The sequence below is a fragment of the Rhinolophus sinicus genome, linkage group LG15 (assembly GCF_036562045.2).
Source record: "Rhinolophus sinicus isolate RSC01 linkage group LG15, ASM3656204v1, whole genome shotgun sequence".
NCBI lineage: Eukaryota > Metazoa > Chordata > Mammalia > Chiroptera > Rhinolophidae > Rhinolophus > Rhinolophus sinicus.
In genome coordinates, this window is record NC_133764.1 from 1,372,466 (window position 1) to 1,388,812 (window position 16,347).

Below are 16,347 nucleotides of genomic sequence, written 5' to 3' on the forward strand. Positions count from 1 at the left end.
AGTCTCAGCGGCTGCTTGGCGCCGCCCCACCCTCGCTGTGGGGGCACAGAGCTGCAATGAAGCATCATGCACCTGGGAAGTGGGCCTCTGTAGATGCCAAGGGCAAGGTCACGGATGTTGACTGGGCCCCTCACACTCACACTCATGCACTGAGTGTGTGAGCGTGTGGCCCAGCCTCGCCTGTGCCGTACGCACTCGCTCTCTTCCCGCTGCCCAGGACGTGTGGTCGGGGAGCCCTGCCAAGGCCAGCCTTCCCGCAGGACCTTTGACTCCTGGCCTGTGCTTCCTGGCCTTACCGGCTGCCTGTCACCTCTTCTCTTCTTTGCTCCAGGCCAGGGTGTGTATCTCAAGGGTCTTGGTGGGACCCATGGCACCTGCTCTGAGTCGAGTGACATAAAGACATTCTCCAGAGAGACCTTCCTCACCACATAAAGGGGCAAGCGGCTTGGCTCTCGTGCCCCAGGGAACACTTTCACATTTGTAGTCTCTAGACAGAGTCCCATGGTACAGATGGAAAAGGTGAAGCTCGGCAGCAGTGATATGTTCAAGGTCCCACGGCCCAGGGGGGTAGGAAGTCCTGAGGGAAGGGGCCGTGGTCCTCTGCCCACCGCGGCCTCAGCCTCAGCAGGAGAAGCCCCCTGACAGGGCCGGTACAGGTGGGCACTGGGCTCAGCCCCGACTTCCTGGTTTTCTGGTGGCAGACACGCCGCCTCAAGGAGCTGAGGACCTTCAGGCCCTGGGTGAGCGCACGCTCAGGTGAGATAGTCAGGGGAGTGCCATGGGCCTTGCAGGCTGCAGACGGCCTCTCTCCGTACCGATCACAGGCCACGTGTTAAACATGACCCACCGGATAGCAAGAGTCCTCCACGCTGCGTGTTCCCTCCCTCCCTCTTCCCGGGCCTGGTCCACACGTTGTACTTGGTTACCTTTTACATGTTTATTGTGGTAGAATATACATAATGTAAAATGTTACCGTTGTAACCATCTTTAAGTATATCTTCCAGTGGCACTAAGTACACTCACATTGTTGTGCAACCATCACCACCATCATCTCCAGAACTTTTTCATCTTCCCAAACTGAACCTCTGCCCGTCCAACACTAACTCCCCATTCTCCCCTCCCCCAGCCCTGGCAACCACCACCCTACTCTTCTGTTTCTATAATATGGGTTTTTAAAGAGTATTTTTTAGAGTATTTTGAGGGGAATTAATGGCAATGTGTCTTTTACTGTAATAATTTTTTTTTATTTAAACATTCACTGTATTGTTTGATCACATCTCGTATATGCCCCACTTTGTTTACCCATTCATCTGTCCAACCCTTGGGTTGCTTCCCCCTTTGGCTAATGTGAACAGTGCTGCTATGAAGATGGTGTACAGGTACCAGTTTGAGTCCCTGCTTTCCTCCCCCCTTCTTCCACCTCCCCCCCCCCACTCCGGTTCAAGCCCTTGTTTCTCAGTCTAGTTGTGTAGGACACAGCTCCCTGGCCCCTCCCCACGCTGAGGCAGTCGGTCGGCGGTCAGCCGCTTACAGCAGCTCACGGCAGCTCACGGCCACCCAGCTCCAGGGAGAGCTGTTGTTCACAATCGTAGCTGTAGAGGGCGCAGCTCACTGGCCTATAGGGGAATTGAACCAGCGAGCTCAGCCTTAGGAGCATGGCGTTCCAACCGCCTGAGCCACCGGTCTGGCCGAGTCCCTGCTTTTGATTTTTTGGGGTATACACCCAGAGGCGGGATTGCTGGATCACATGGTAATTCCATGTTTTATTTTTTGAGGACCCTCCATACTATTTTCCACAGTGGGTGCACCATTTTACTTTCCCACCAACAGTGTACAAAGGTTCTAATTTCTCTATATCCTCGACAATACTTTTTATTTGTAAAAATAATAACCATTCTGATGGGTGTAAAGTGGCGTCTCATTGTGGCTTTGACACACATTTTCCTGACCAGTGTTGAACAGCTTTTCATGTGCGTCTTCCTTGGAGAAACACCTGTTCAAGTCTTTCACCTGCTTTTTAATCAGGTTGTTTGTTGTTGTTGACTTGTAACATGGTTACATTTTAAATGGTTATGTAAGTATGTACATAATATCCTGGACCTGCAAAGCTGAAAATATTTACTATCTGAAAATATTTACTATTTTTTTTTTTGAGAAAAGATCTTTTTGTGGATCTTGGACTAGTTGATAACTAAGGTCCCTTCTGGCTCAAGCGAATCCACACTTTAATGTCTATATCAGGTATCGGCCAACTTTTTTTGTAAAGGGCCAGCTAGTAAATTTTTTGGCCTCTGGAGGGCCACATGGTCTCTGTCAAAACCACTCGTCTCTGATGGAGACGGCACAGAAGTAAATGAGCGTGGCTGGGTTCCTATAAAACTTCATTTACCGGGACAGCCTGTGGGCCACCGGCTATGGGTTGCCAACCCCTGCTCTCCATGAAGGAGCGGTCCTGTGGCTGCCATCAGGCCTCCAGGTACACCTGGTGGCCAGCGTCTGGAAAATGAGTCACAGCAGCCTGGGAAGTGGCAGGTGCCCTGGGTCTGCTCCTGACAGGGGCTGACCTTGAGCAGGCCACTGAGCAGCTCTCTGAGTCTTGGTCTCCTGTCTGTGAAATGGAGCCGGAACCCCTGGCGCACTCCCCGAAGGGTCAGGAGAAGGTGTGTCATCTACCAGCTCACTGAGTATGTGGCACATGCAGGGAACCCAAGACTGAGCAGACCCAACCTGCCTTGGGGGTCAGACCTCACAGAGCTGGTAACTATGGCTGGGTCAGAGCGGGCAGGGGACTTGGAGCCAGCCCAGCTGTTTTGGGGGTGAGGGAAGGCAGGCCCTGCAGCAGGAGGCAACTTGGCTTCTCAGGGAACCCAAGAGAGAAGGTGCCATGAAGCGAGGCTGGAGGGTGTGACTGTGGAGTGCTGGCACAGAGCAATCGTCAGACCTCTTTGCTGAGCAGGTCCTCGTGGCTCCACTCAGAACAGCAGGAGGGACCTCTTGCCTGGATCTGGCACCTTGTCCTGCAGGATGCCTGCAGGAGGCAAAAAGCCAGCGGGTCCCTGGTCTCTGGTCCCCTGGCAGGGGTCCCTCCTTCCTCCTCCAGGTCCCAAGGGGACAGTCGGACCTATAGCCCACCTCTCGATGAGTAGACACCAGCAGAGATTCTCTGGTTCATTCTGGAGTCCTGGGCCTGGGAGCCCACGCGTGGAACTGGGAAGTGGCCACTCCACGTCCAGCGCCTTACAGATGGTGGCCCCCCAACTCTTCTTCCTCTCCAGCCCTCGCGGTGTCAGTGCTGGCCGGGCCTAGTGTCTGCCTTCTCTTGGGTGAACTAGCCTCCCCAGGACATTTCTGGGAGGAGAGAAAGGATGCTCACAGGCAAGGCTAGTTTTCTGTGCTCACCTTTCGGATCACCAGGCACCGAATGTGCACCACTGGTCCCTCCCTCTGCCACCCGCCAGGCCCGGTGCCCAACCTGGCATCGTCCTGCACCCCGGCTGCATTCACCAGGGACAGTTGTCTCTTTTGTCTCCTCACTGGGGATGCTGGGCAGGTGGGTGGGGGCTCTGAGGAGGGGCTCGTGAGAATCCTGTGAAGACCAGCTCCTGCCTGTAGCCTTCTGCCCCCCACATTTTGCCCAGTACATTTCACACACAGAGGTGTGATTCCTAAAGTTGTGTTTTGTTTCGTTGTGTTTTGTTTTGTTTGTGATAAAATACACATAACATGAAATTTACCGTTTTAAAGTATACAGTTCAGTGACATTTAGTACACTTACAACATTGTGTGACCACTTTTGTGTAGTTTCAGAACTTTTTTACCCTGAACCCATTGAGCAGTCACCCCCTACCTACACTGCTCCCTCCCCCAACCCTTGGAAAATATGAATCTGCTGTCTGTCCCTCTGGATTTGCCTATTCTGGACAATTTCATCATGTGTCTCCTTCCTGTAAGCTGAGAGCTCCGTGAGGGTGGGGACAGCAGCAGTCAGGCCATAGGCAGAGGGCTGTCCAAGACCGCTGGGCAGCTGGCCTGCCAGACGTGAGGCCAGGGCTCAGTGGCTGCCTGTGGGTACAAAGGGGCAGGGCCGGGCAGTTGTGTCAGCCGGTCTGCGCCAGCCAGGCAAACAGAGGTGGTCTGCAGGGGCCGGCGTGATGAGTCGGCTCGTTATCTGGAGGCGATTATCGCAGACCTGTTTGCTCTGGCTGTGAAGCATGAATGGGGGGTGGGGGGGGCAGATGGGCTGGGGGCATCTGTTGACACCCCCTCCCTGCCGGCTGCACCCTATGCACAGCTGGCCTCAGCCGGAACTGGGTGACTTGGAGCCACTGCCCAAGAATGAGTCTGCCGGGATGGCACAGTGTGGCAGCCAGGCAGGGCCCAGGCTCGACGGGACTGGCACTACCTTCCTCACTGTGCCATCTTCTACCCAGACAGCAGCCTCAGGGCAGGTGTGCAAGATGCTAGGAACCTCAGGGAGCCTGTGTCCTTCCTCGGGCACTCGCTGGAGCTGTATGCCAGTGCGCTGCAGAGTAGCCCAGGCTCTTGTGGAAATGGGCCTGCGAGGAAGGCGGGAGGGAGACCAGGGGCGGGCAGCTCCCGCCTTCGGGCTGGGGGCAGCATTCGGCAGGACTGGGGCCATGGCCTGGGTCCGGGGAGCAGACCCGCTTCACCCTTCTGCATACCAGTTGCTGGGGAGCAGGTGCATCCTGCACATGGGCTGGCTGGATCCGCGAACGTCAGCATGTAGTGTCTCCCCGTGGCTCCTGTGCCCGGCATTGCTTCATCCAGTGCCATGCTGGAGCTCCTCACAGGGTGTGGTCATGAAGGAGCCCGTGAATGGCCAGACTGGGTACAGTGTCCTGCAGGTGGGGGCGGGGACAGTCGGACGCACAGTGAGAACACGGCCAAAAAACGAGCTGGGGCCTCCCGTGGGCTCCCGAGGTGTGGGTGGGCAGGACTCAATTCTTTGTGGCTGTAGGACCGAGGTCCTCCACCCCTACAGTCTGCCTGCCAATCCCTGACATGTGCCCCTGCCCCCAGCATGGCGGTTGGCTTGTTCCAAGCCAGCAGGGGGAAACAGTCTCTAACTTCTCTCTGACCTCCAGACCCTTTTGGAAAGCCACCCCGTCCAGGGTAATCTCCTTTTCAATTAACGTGGGTCAACTGCCTGGGAACCGTAACTACATCTGTGAAATGGCCTGACCTTGCCCCATCGTGCTTGTGAAGTGCCTGGTGTTCCCAGGTCAGGTCATCCTCGAGGCGGGCATTCCGCAGGGCGCGTGCTGGGGCAGGGAGGCTCGCAGCTCTGCTGGCCCTGCGGTGGGAAGAAGTTCCACATGGAGGGAACGGGAGGCGTGGGCGGGATCAGCCTTAACTCTGCAGGCTGTGGGGACTGTTGGGGGTTGCTTTGCAGAAAGGGCCTTGGTTTAGAGGTGGGATCGGGAAGGATGCATTGGCAGCCAGACTGGAGCAGGAGGCTGAGCTGGGTGCCTGGTGTGTGGCCAGGACACCGTGGCCAGTGACTCCCGCCCCCGCTGCCTCCACCTAAGTTCCAGGATTTCGGGGGAACAAAGGACAGACAGCCTGAAGTCACATTGGTGACCGAAAGCTCAATCCAAGTTTTAAAAATAGAACCGAGTCAAATGAGTGTCTCACTCCCACCCTCAGAGCAGAATATTTCCAAAGGAAATTGCCTTCTATTTATTACTTCATTCTGTTACGGAGCATGTGGCTTTCAGAGCCAGCCACTCGTCCCACTGTTAATTTTCTGTGTGGAATGGACTGTGCTTTCCGACTTAATGGAGGAGCTAGAACACCACAGGCCACCTGACGAGCCAGCCACGCCATTCCTGCACACCTGCCACTCCTTGTGGTCCCAGAGTACACAGCCTGCATGCCCAAAGGGAGCCTGGCCGACTGCTCTGCTGAGAAACCGCGAGCGAGTGCGCCGGGAGCTCCCCTGGGACCCTCTCCTCTTACTGGTGCGGGATGGAGGAGCAGGTGCACCGAGGCCCGGGGTCACGTCTGGGGCAGCCACGCGGCCACTTCAGGGCCTCTGGTCCCCCATCACTGGCCCTAGATCTGCTTTTCATCAGGAATCTCCGTCTGCTTCCAGCCAGATGGCTCTTCCTGTGGATCCAGCCCCCAGGGAGGCTGCTTCAGGCGTAGGCGTCAGAGGGAGAGGCTCCTTTCATCTGGCCCTGCCGTGCGCCCTCGGCCAGGCAGCCTGCCTGTGCTTGGATGGTGCAAGTGAACTCGGGCAGAGGAGTTGGAGCCAGCCCAGCGGGAGCGGGAAACCGAGGCCCCGCGTGGGCCCCAGAGCTAGTCCAATCGGGCTCTGGCTGGGCTCTCTCGGGCCGCGTTTCCCCCACTGTTGCAACAGCCTGACGGGTCTGCCCACTCTGCCCCTCCCACCACGTAGAATGCATTCCAAACTCTGCCACAGGCCCCGAGGCAGCCTCTGCAGGCTTCCCCGCTGGGCCTGGCTGTTCTGTTTCTGGAATTCTCTCCCTGCCCACCCCCTTCTCATAGCGAATTTCTTCCATCACATGTCAGCTTAAGCCTCGCTGTGGCCTCTCGACCCCTGTCTGGGGTGCCTGTGCTGTGGCACCCGGCTCTTCATCAATCCCCCATGTCATCCTCAACTCACTCCCGTGGCAGAGCCCAGCACGTCCCACGTTCACCAGCATGTGTACAGCCACCTGGCAGCAGCTCTGCTTGGGGACGTGGGAGGGATGACTGCCAATGTCATACAGAGGGGAAAACTGAGGCCCAGGGTGCCAGGCTTGTCTGAACCCCAGTCCTGCTCTTCTGCCAGGAGCCCTCCTTTGTCGGGTGGCCACGGGTGCCCTCAGAGCACTTGAGGCAGATGGCTGTGCTGGACTGTGGGCTCAGCAAGCCTGATTGCCCTGTTTGGGGGCCGGAAGCCAGCCCAGGCGGAGGAGCTGGTGCCAGAGCTAAACAGGCAGGCAGAGCCCAGGCAGGAGCAGTGGGCATCACCGCAGCCCTTGAGAGCATGGAGGCCTGAATGTCACCCCCACCCCACCTTTCTCTTTCTCTGCGGTGTGGTCCTTAATGCCAGGACCCGGGCCTGCAGGTGAGCCCGCCCTGAGCAGGGCAGCCAGCCTTGCTGGGGCCCTCACCTCTCCATGCCTCCCACGCCACCATGTGCAGACAGGAGAGGTGGGAGGGTGCTGAGGCCCGAGGCCAAAGCTGCCTGCTCCTTGGCTTTAGCTGCGGGGTCTGCAGGGTGAAGGTGTGCCTGTCACAGGGCTGCCCGAGGGGCAGGGCTGCTGGCTTACCAGAAAGTCAGGTGAAGGCAGCGGGGCAGGGCATGGGCGTGGTAACCTGGCACGACACTGGGTGTGCATGACCCTGAGCCAATCCCAGCAGCTCAACTTGGAGGTACAGGGTGACCCTGGGCCCCGGCAGCAGGAGAGCTGAGGGAGGGCAGTGGTGGGTGGGCATCTGGGGGTGTGGGTAGCATGACCAGTGGCCAGGTGTGCCCTGACACACCTGCGCCTCTGTCTGACAGGTCACCATGCAGGCTTCGTTTGTTCACAGAACTTTCTCTGCTCTGGGGGGCGGCGAAGGGGGGTGGGGAGGAGAAGGGTACGAGGTGCTGCTTTCCCTCCAGTGGATGAGTATGTACTGTAACCCATCTGCCTGGATTGCCAGGTGCCAGGGAGAAGGAGAAGCACCCTCTGTTACTAAGAGCCGAAAGCAGGTGGAGGAAAGAGTACACGGGTGGTGGTTTTAGTGTAACACAAGGATGGTTTTACCACAGTGTGCATTTACCGGTGAATGAATGAATGAAGATGATGAGTTTGTTCTACTTAAAAGGGCCTGGTAAACAGAGGTACTTTATGACGGTTGCATGGATGGATGGATGGATGGATGGATGGATGGATGGATGGATGGATAGGTGGATAGACAGTAGACTAATGGCTGGGTGGGTGGCTGGGTGGACAGTGAGCTGCCCTGCTAGGTGTGTGAAAGAGTGAGTGTGAGTCGTGAGTTGTGCCACGTGAGGCAGGAGATCTTGTCTCTTCTGAGTGTGCGGTCCAGGGGAAAGGGAAGTGCATGTGTGTGGTGCTTGCACGCGCTTGCTCCCACACGCCTGCTTCCCTTGGAGCCCCTCCCATCAGTGCCTGCTCCCTAAGGAGGCAGACCCTCAGCTTGGTCCTGGCGTTCCCATGAGCCCAGTCGCTTTGCCCGAGCTGTGCCAGGCCTTCCAGCCAATTGGAGAACTGAATCGCAAGCACACCAGCACAGCCCCCATTTTGGTCAACCTACTTGCTTTTTAACAAGGTCTTCCATGGCTTGGCCCCAAAGAGAGCCGCTGGGGGCCTTCCAGGTGTGGAAGGAAGACATACAGGATCTCTGAGGTGCCGCCGGGATGCGGCCAGTTCTGTGCAGGGGCTGAAGAGGCCGAGAAGGGGCAGGGCATGCCCCAGGCTTCATGGCACTGAGTCCCTCAGGGAGGGTGTGCTGTGACCATGTGTGGCACACGCCAGGTGAGGGGCTATGGGCACTGGCGCCCTCCCGCACAGCCTGAGGCATGCATCCCTACTTTTCTGAGCCTTACTTGCCTCCACAATACCAGCGGCTAATTGGACAGGATTGGAGTCTGTAACCCGCTGGGCTCTGGGCTGGATCTGGCCTGTTGACATGCACCAAGGCCAAAATAGTTTTCATTAATTGACTGTTTTTAAAAATTAGGATATTTCATATACAAGTCAGGATATCTGACTTCTCTTGAACAACCCCCAAATCTGGCAGGCCTGGTCCCCCCATTCCGGTCACTTCCCTTGTGTTAATTGGGGCTGATGCTGCTGAGTGGCCCCCCTCGGGCAGGACAGTGCTCTCGAGGTGCCCCACACCCCACCTACGGCCACTTCGTCACCTGCCTGTCCCCAACATGACTGGCTACTCTGGGGGACACTTGGGAGACAGGGTGGGAAGGGGGCACCCCCTGTTCACAGCAGGACCTCATTGCCCCCTCCCCCGCCTGCAGCTTCACACAGGCCATGCTGAGCCAGCCCAGGATGCACAGCCTGGACAACCCCACGGCCTACCTGGCGGGCCTCGCGCTGCTGCTGCTCGGCGGCGTGCTGGTGCTCTCCAGCTTCTTCGCTCTGGGCTTCACTGGAACCTTCCTAGGTAAGACCCCGAGGGCTGGGGGCCTCGAGACAACCCACTCGAGGTCCAGGGGAGAAGCAGGGGCTGCTGACTGCCCTGCTGCCCGTGACGTCTGCGTGAGTCTGAGGCCACCTTCCCTCCTCCAGGCCTCAGCTTGTGCATGGTTAGCTCAGGAAGCGGGACTCTCATATCTCATCCAGCAGCTCGGCTGCCAGCCCAGGCAGGGTATCAGTGTGCTGTGTTTGGGCCACAAGCCGGCAGCATGTGGTGGTGCCTGGCTCTCTGGTGGGCTGGGTCCGGGCTCTCGGGTCCCTCCCCTTCTCAGCCCCTGGCCAGCTTCGGGGACTCGGCCTCAATTTCCTCCAGTGCCTGGGTGGCACGCGGCGCCCCCGGCTTGCCTGGGTCTGTGTGTTCCCAGTTGCTGTTGTGGTGCTTGGGGCCTGGGCACTACAGGCCGCAGCAGAGGCCCATAGCTCTCAGGGGCTGTGTTTCCAGGCAGAGGAGGAGCTGCCATCCTCTGAGGAGTAGCAGCCCTGCTGCCCGTGGCAAGGCCTGGGCCGCGGCTGCGGTGTCTGTGCAGCGCCTCGTGCTTGGGCAGGAGCTGTCGGGAGCTCTGGGCTAGAAGATGAATGTGCAGGTGGGATCCTGGGGAGGAGTCAGGAGTACCTGGGCCTGGCGGGTGTGGCGGGTGGGAAGGAGGACAGGCCTGCGAGCAAACAGAGAGCTCAAGGGCAGAGTGGTGGGTGGCACGCTGGAGGGAGGCAGGCAGGTTGGCTGGTGCGCAGGGAGGCAGTGGGGCCAGGGCTGCAGGTTGGGCAGGGCCATGTCACATGGGTCCCCAAAGGCCATGCAGGGCGCTGAGCTCCACTCCCAGCGAGGTGGGGGCAATGGGCAGCGTTGGAAATATCCTCTCCCAGCAATGAGGAGATTGGGTTGGTGGGGCCGAGACCCTGGGGGCCAGGGAGAAGGGGTGTCATGGTGTGGGCCTGGCAGGGGCAGGGGTGAGGCCATAGGAGGGAGGAGGGCCTTGTGCTGGCCTCTGCAGGCCAGGTGGCAATAGCCCTCCAGCGTGTGGGTGCAGAGCCAGAAAAGGGCTGGTGGAGCTCCCACACCCTGGGCAGCATGGGGGCAGCTCGTGGTCAGGGCTGCATGGGGAGACGCCCCTGGAGGGGTGAGTCAGGGTAGGAAGCGAGTGGGAAGGCCCCTGAGAGCAGCAGCCACCCCGGAAGAGATGGCCTAGAAACGCTGAGTGCCCGCCAGGCTCTGGATGTAGGGCATTCTGACCACTTCGGCGCCGTGAGTCAGCCCCAAAGTGGGTTTCTGTGCCACTGCTGCCTGGCCCCCGCCCCATTTGCTGCCTCCCGCAGCCCTCCCCGGGCTCTCACACCCTTTGTCCCTAGACAACAGGTGACGCAGCTCCGCTGGCTCCTCCTGCTTGTGGCTGTCCTACTTCTGCCTTGGTTGAAGGTTGAAGGGATTTCTGGGAGGAGGCCTGGGATGCCAGGGCAGCGCCCATTACTGAGCAGCCCTGGGCCCCCTCGCCCCTCAGCCCCTGGGAACCGCTGCTCTCTGAGGTGCCTGCGTGCCTGTGGCCTAAGTGGGCCTGCCCCAGGGTGCCCCTGACTTGGTGTGCTGTTAAACCTGCTCCCCACTAGCCTGGTGCCTCCTGCAGGGCAGACCCCAAGGCCTCTCAGTAATGGTGTGGCCAGGGGGTGACCCTGGGTCCTGCCCCACTTTGTCTGTAGGTGACTACTTCGGGATCCTCAAGGAGGCAAGAGTGACCACATTCCCGTTCAATATCCTGGACAACCCTATGTACTGGGGCAGCACGGCCAACTACCTGGGCTGGGCCATCATGTGAGTAGCGGTCCTGCCCGCCCATCGCCCCTGCTGGCTGCTTCCAGCAGGAGGACGTCAGCCTTTGGGTCACTCGTGGAGCCCGAGGGCATTGGTCTGATTTTCGTTCCTTGGGATCTATGGACACAAACAACATCTAGAACAGAGGTTGGCAAACTTTTCCTCAGAGGGTCAGCGTGAGGATGCAGGGCCACAGGCAGGGTCCCCCCCTGCGGCGAGAAGGCAGTCATAAGACTGACCGGTGTGGCCGGGTGTTCTTACGGACACTGACATTTGAATTTCACATTAATATAATTTTCAGGTGTCTTTTTATTCTTTCTTTTTAACCACTTAGAAATGCCCAGTCTGATCTCGGCCCATGGGCTGCTGACCCGTGCGAGGGACACGTGAGGGGCAGCAGGGGCCCAGACGAGCAGCGTCTGGCCCTGTCAAGGGAGCTGGTTGGGGCATGTGCCCTGGTGGCACAGCTCCTCACCCCACAGAAGGAGGCGGGCCCCAGGATGGACTACTGTCTGTCTCAGCCAGCTCTGGGCACCAGCCTCATCCCAGACTGGCCTACGGAGCGCTGCCCGCTCTGGGCCTCAAACCACACACCCCTCCAGAGCAGTCCCTGTTTGTCCGTTTTCTGTAGTAGGGCTCCTTCCATAGAAAGTTTCTTTTATGGGAAGTGTTCTGCCTTTATTTAACCCTCGAAGACCACTTGCCTAGAATGTTACAGGTGCTCTGGAGACCAGAAAGCTTATAGGACACAAAGGAATGAATCTCAAATGGTGGAATGTCAGGAGCTAGATGTTGCTTCCTACCCCACCCTTGGATCTGACAGCACTGGCTCTGGTGGCGAGTAGCTAGAGGGCAGCTTCCATGTTGCAGCCCCACCTCTAGACCAGACAGCCCCCTTCCAGCCTGGCCCTTCTCACGTGGACTTGGGCAGTGGGCTCCTGCACTCCCACATTCGCCCATCACCCCCTCCACAGAGCATCTCCCACCCGGGACCAACAGGTCCCCCCATGCTGGGCCCCCTCCCTCCTCTCTGCCAGCACACACGCTATTCCCTCCCACTTCTACCCCCAGTCTTTCCTTCCAAACCCAACTTGAGGTGTCTGCTTCTCCAGGAAGCCCTCCCTGACTGCTCCCCCATGGATGCCTCATCTGTGCTCAGACAGGGCCCTCCAATGGCAGAGCCCACGTGCAGGTCCCCTCTGTGCCCCAGCCAGTGCCGGGAGCCCTGGAGTGAGAAGTCACCCTCCCACCCCGACCCGCGCCCCCAGGGCTGTCAGGCCAAGGCTCTAAAGAACATGTGAGGGCCTCTAAGGAAGCCTGGGCACCAGCAGGCCCCCTCAGGAGGACCTCTGCTGTGCTGGGAAATGGAGACTTCCGTCTGTCCTCTGTCTGAGAGCTCGTTAGAGATGAGCCATGACTTGGTGCTTCGAGACGCTGGCCCAGCAGAGCCACTCCCAGGCCTTCTGCAGCCCATCTGTCTCCCTCCCTGGGCCCTGTGGCTAGGGCTTCCCGGTGCCTGAGCCACCAGGAGTGTGTGAGCTCTGGCATGCCCAGGGCACAGGATTCCTGGCGGCCCCGAGACCTTCTGCCCAAGTGAGAATGTCCCCAAGGCGCACGACCTGGTGCGTACGGCCAACCCGCCACCACCCCAGGCTCAGGGCCTAGTGCGGGTTTTCTGGACCTCAGTTTCCTCATCTGAACAGTCGGATGATGTTCTCCACACAGGGTTGTTAGGATGCCAAGATCAAGGGCACGCTAGCATTTTGAAAGTGGGAAAGTTTCATGTAGATGTAACGGAAAAGGGGTGCTTGTTTGGTTCATGTTCTGGGGCACGGTGTCGGGGCCTGACCCCGGGGGCTGGCTGAGGTCAGCTGTAGAAGCCACGTCCATTCCTGGCTTCCACGGCTCCTGGTGAACTTGGCTTTCCAGGCAGAGGGTCATCAGTCTTAGAGACACTGCGGCCACAGAGCCCGGCCCCTGGGCTCTACCTGAGCCAACTGGCGGCCAGTTCACCCAGGTGAGTCCAGCCTACTGCCCATTTCCTCCCCGGCTCCTGGGGTGCATGGCTTGTGGGATGGGAGCCTCTGCTTGCTGTAGAAAACCACACTAGGGTTGGTGAGCAAAGCTCCAGGGGGGCAGACTTCAGCCCCAGAAGGCTCTTTAGCCTTGGAGCCCACAGAACAGGCGTGGGGGTGCACCATCAAGCACACTCGGCCTTCCAGGGGCTCCCGGACAGAAGGACAGACGAGGTGAAGTATGGGGGGCAGGCCAGAGGGTCCCTGTAGAATGTCCTGCATCTGGGGCTCCTGGGAAGCAGGCAGGGCTGGGGGACGCAGAGCCCACCTGGGGCCCACGTGCCCCGTGGCTGCTCGGCTGCTGTGCCCCAGAAAGCGGCTGCCCTGCTTCTCTCCGCTGCTGTCTGAACGCAGCAGCCTAACCTTGCAGAGTCCCTGGGCTCTGAGGTAACTATAGAAAACAGGGGGGACAGCTCGACAGCAGGTGCGGCCAGGCTCCTCCTCAGTGAGGCGGTCACCAGCACAGAGCCCGTGAAGGGCCCACTGGACACTCCACCTGGCTGCGGGGCCCTGGACCCATTTCCAGAAGACAGGACACGGTCACTGGTGGGCAGGGGAGAATTTTCTGCCCCCTGGAAACATCCTCCTGTTCAGAGAAGGGCGCTGGGCCCGTCGGGCGATTCTGAGACGCCAGACATTCCTTCCTTCCCTGATTCAGTCCTGTGGCATCCTGAGCTTCCAGCTGGGGCTGGAGGCACAAGAGAAGGGAGCACAGACCCTGCCCTGAGGGCCCACGCTGGCCTGGGCAGGCAGCACGGTGGGCCGTGGGTCGGGACCTGAGGGTGGGAGTCCTCCTCCGAGACAGAAAGCCCGGCTCGGGAAGGGGTTCCCCTGGCTCGGCTCATTCGGCTGCAGGACCCAGCACGCAGGGAGGGAGCCCAGCGCCGGGCTTGCCCACTGACCGATGCACTGTGTCTTCCCCGCAGGCACGCCAGCCCTGCCGGCCTGGGGCTGACTGCGGTTGTGGCCCTTGTCTACGTGGTTGCCGTCCTGTATGAGGAGTGAGTAGGCACTGTTGTGTGTCAGGGCCATTGTCTGACGTCAGTGTGACCGCTGAGCCGGCCCTGCCTCTGCCTTCTGGGCCATTCCCAGGACCAGGGCAGCTCGGGCTGCACTAGGTCACCGCCAGAGTGGCAGACAGGAAACGCAGAGTGGGTAAAGCGGGGACTGAGGGCCCTGACAGGCGGTGACAGGGAAGCCTGGGGCCCTCTTGGTCCCACATGGACGCCATCACTCTGTCCATGCTCTGGGGAGGCAGAGTTGGGGTGGCGGCATCGCCCGCAAGACCAGCTGACTGGAGTCTCTCTTTCCTCTTGCCCCTGCAGACCCTTCACTGCTGAAATCTACCGACAGAAATCCTCCCAGCTCCGAAAGAGAAGCTGACCAGGCTTTTCTGAGGGCCCCCTGGCCTGCCTGCCCGAGTGCCAAGCCTGTGAGGGGACGGTGCTTGGCTGTGGCTCGGTACCCAACCAGTGCAGGCCGCTCCAGTGCCTTGGAAATCGCCGCCTTGGGGGCCTGGACGTGCTGCCTTGTGGCACTGCTGCCCCCACCAAGTTCTGACTCACCAATAAAACCCCTCACCCCAGTTTGCCTTCCGGGTCTCTGTCCATCCAGGTGGGCAAGGAGTGGGTTTGGGTCTCCCAGAGGGGCCGTTGCTCCAAGGGCTCCAGGCCAGGCCGGTGTAGCCTCCCCCTCACTGAAGCCTCACAGCCCCGAAGTAGCACCACTGTCCATGCTTGGCAGGGAAGGGACATGCCCAGGCACTTGGGCTTCCTGTGCTGCCCGCCTCACCCCTGCCCCAGTACCCCCGTCTTCTGCCCCTTTCCTTTGGGGATCCAGCTTAGCCTTGGGGTAGAGGTGTCATTATGCTGCCCAGCGACCTGACACCCCTACATGCCAAGGGGCTCCCAGCCCCGGTGAGCTGCTGTCCAGGAAAAATGATCAGAGAGTAAAACACATTATGCAGAACATTTAAAAAGTGACATGAAAGTACCTCATGGGGGTGGGAGCCCATGTTAGCTGTGGTGGTCAGGGGAGGCCTTTCTGAGGAGGTGACACTTGAGCTGAGACCCAAATGACCAGAAGGAGCAATTGGAGGCAGAGTGCCCCAGGCAGTGGGAATGACCCAGGCAGTGCAAAGGTCCTGAGGTGAGGACAAGCTCAGGTACCCAAAGCATCGGGCTCTAAAGGACTGAGCTGGCGAGGGGTGTCAGCCATGAGGCACCTGGCCCTTCGGGGACCAGGCCAAGGGGGCAGGTTTAGTTTCCCCTGGGGCACTAATGCATTTGCAGAAAGCTGGACCGTGACACTCATATTCTCTGAACCCTAGGCCACCAGGTCCAGCCCAGATGAGCTGGCCTTGGAGACAGGTCTCCTTTGTGGGGTGACCTGAGGGTTATCAGGAAAGTTCAAATGTGCCCCCCACTGCCTGACCCCGCCCAGCGATGCAGCCCTCTTGGGCCTACGAGGGACCTGTATCTGGATGGAAATGCACTTGCCCATGGAGCCTGGCGTGGCGGGCCATGGGAAGGCACCATGCAGAGAGCAAAGGGCTGACATCTCCAAATCTGCTAGCAACGCTCGAGGCTGCGGTGGGCGGGGCTGGACCTCGGACACGTGGGGTGCACCTACTCTGTGGCCCACCCTGCACTGGCTGTGTCTCTTGGCCATACAAGGTGGGGTCACCCCTGTTTGGTAGCAGAAGATGGGTTCAGAGAGGCTGGGGGACTTGTCCCAGGGGACACATGGGTGAGTGGCAACATGTGAACCAGAACCCAGGTCTGTCCCACCCCGAGCCCAGGGAGAGACATGGGGACTCCCGCAGTTATCAGGGAGGGCTTCCTGGATGGGGCAGGACCTGGGCCCAGCATCCAGTCCCTCCCCGACTCCTTGGGCTACACTTGGCATGTCCAGTTCCCGCTGACATTTCTCCGAGTCCCTCCCAGTGGACCTCATGTCGCCACAAGGAGCAGGCATGTGACCGTTTGGGGCCTCACTGCAGAACCCTGTGCACAAGGCCAGCCTCCCTCCTGGCCATGGGCCCCTGGCCCTCCAAGGACACAGGATCGGCTTTTACCCCCATTCAAGGTGGGAGACTGGGTGAACCCAGGCTCCACCAGTGCACACAGCTCTCAGGGCCTTGGTCTCCTCGTCTGTAAAATGCCACCATAGTCATGCCTGCTTGTGTATACAGCAGGTGCTCAAGAAGTGCTGGCTGGGGTCCTTGCCTGAAGTCACGGGGGGCCAGAGGCACAGCATGGACTACAGCCCGGAC

General features: G+C 59.4%; 1 protein-coding gene and 1 long non-coding RNA gene across 5 annotated transcripts in view; one reads left to right on the forward strand and one right to left on the reverse strand.

Annotated features, from left to right (window-relative positions):
- The window catches only part of PEMT (phosphatidylethanolamine N-methyltransferase), an 83,250-nt gene extending 68,592 nt beyond the window's left edge, over nucleotides 1–14,658 (forward strand). For all 4 annotated transcript variants that reach the window (XM_074320783.1, XM_074320781.1, XM_074320784.1 and 1 more), the window contains exons 4-7: nucleotides 9,017–9,162; nucleotides 10,887–10,998; nucleotides 14,000–14,074; nucleotides 14,399–14,658. In XM_074320783.1, coding sequence (XP_074176884.1) covers nucleotides 9,017–9,162; nucleotides 10,887–10,998; nucleotides 14,000–14,074; nucleotides 14,399–14,456 — 391 coding nt within the window. In that variant the 3' untranslated portion in view covers nucleotides 14,457–14,658. The remainder of the gene's footprint in view (nucleotides 1–9,016; nucleotides 9,163–10,886; nucleotides 10,999–13,999; nucleotides 14,075–14,398) is intronic.
- Nucleotides 2,089–5,462, reverse strand: LOC141569004 (uncharacterized). Its single transcript, XR_012492366.1, has 3 exons — nucleotides 5,204–5,462; nucleotides 4,683–4,859; nucleotides 2,089–3,348 (listed from the first exon to the last, which is right to left on the reverse strand). It is a non-coding gene; the product is annotated as an uncharacterized LOC141569004 (long non-coding RNA).
- Nucleotides 14,659–16,347: the final 1,689 nt, after the last annotated feature.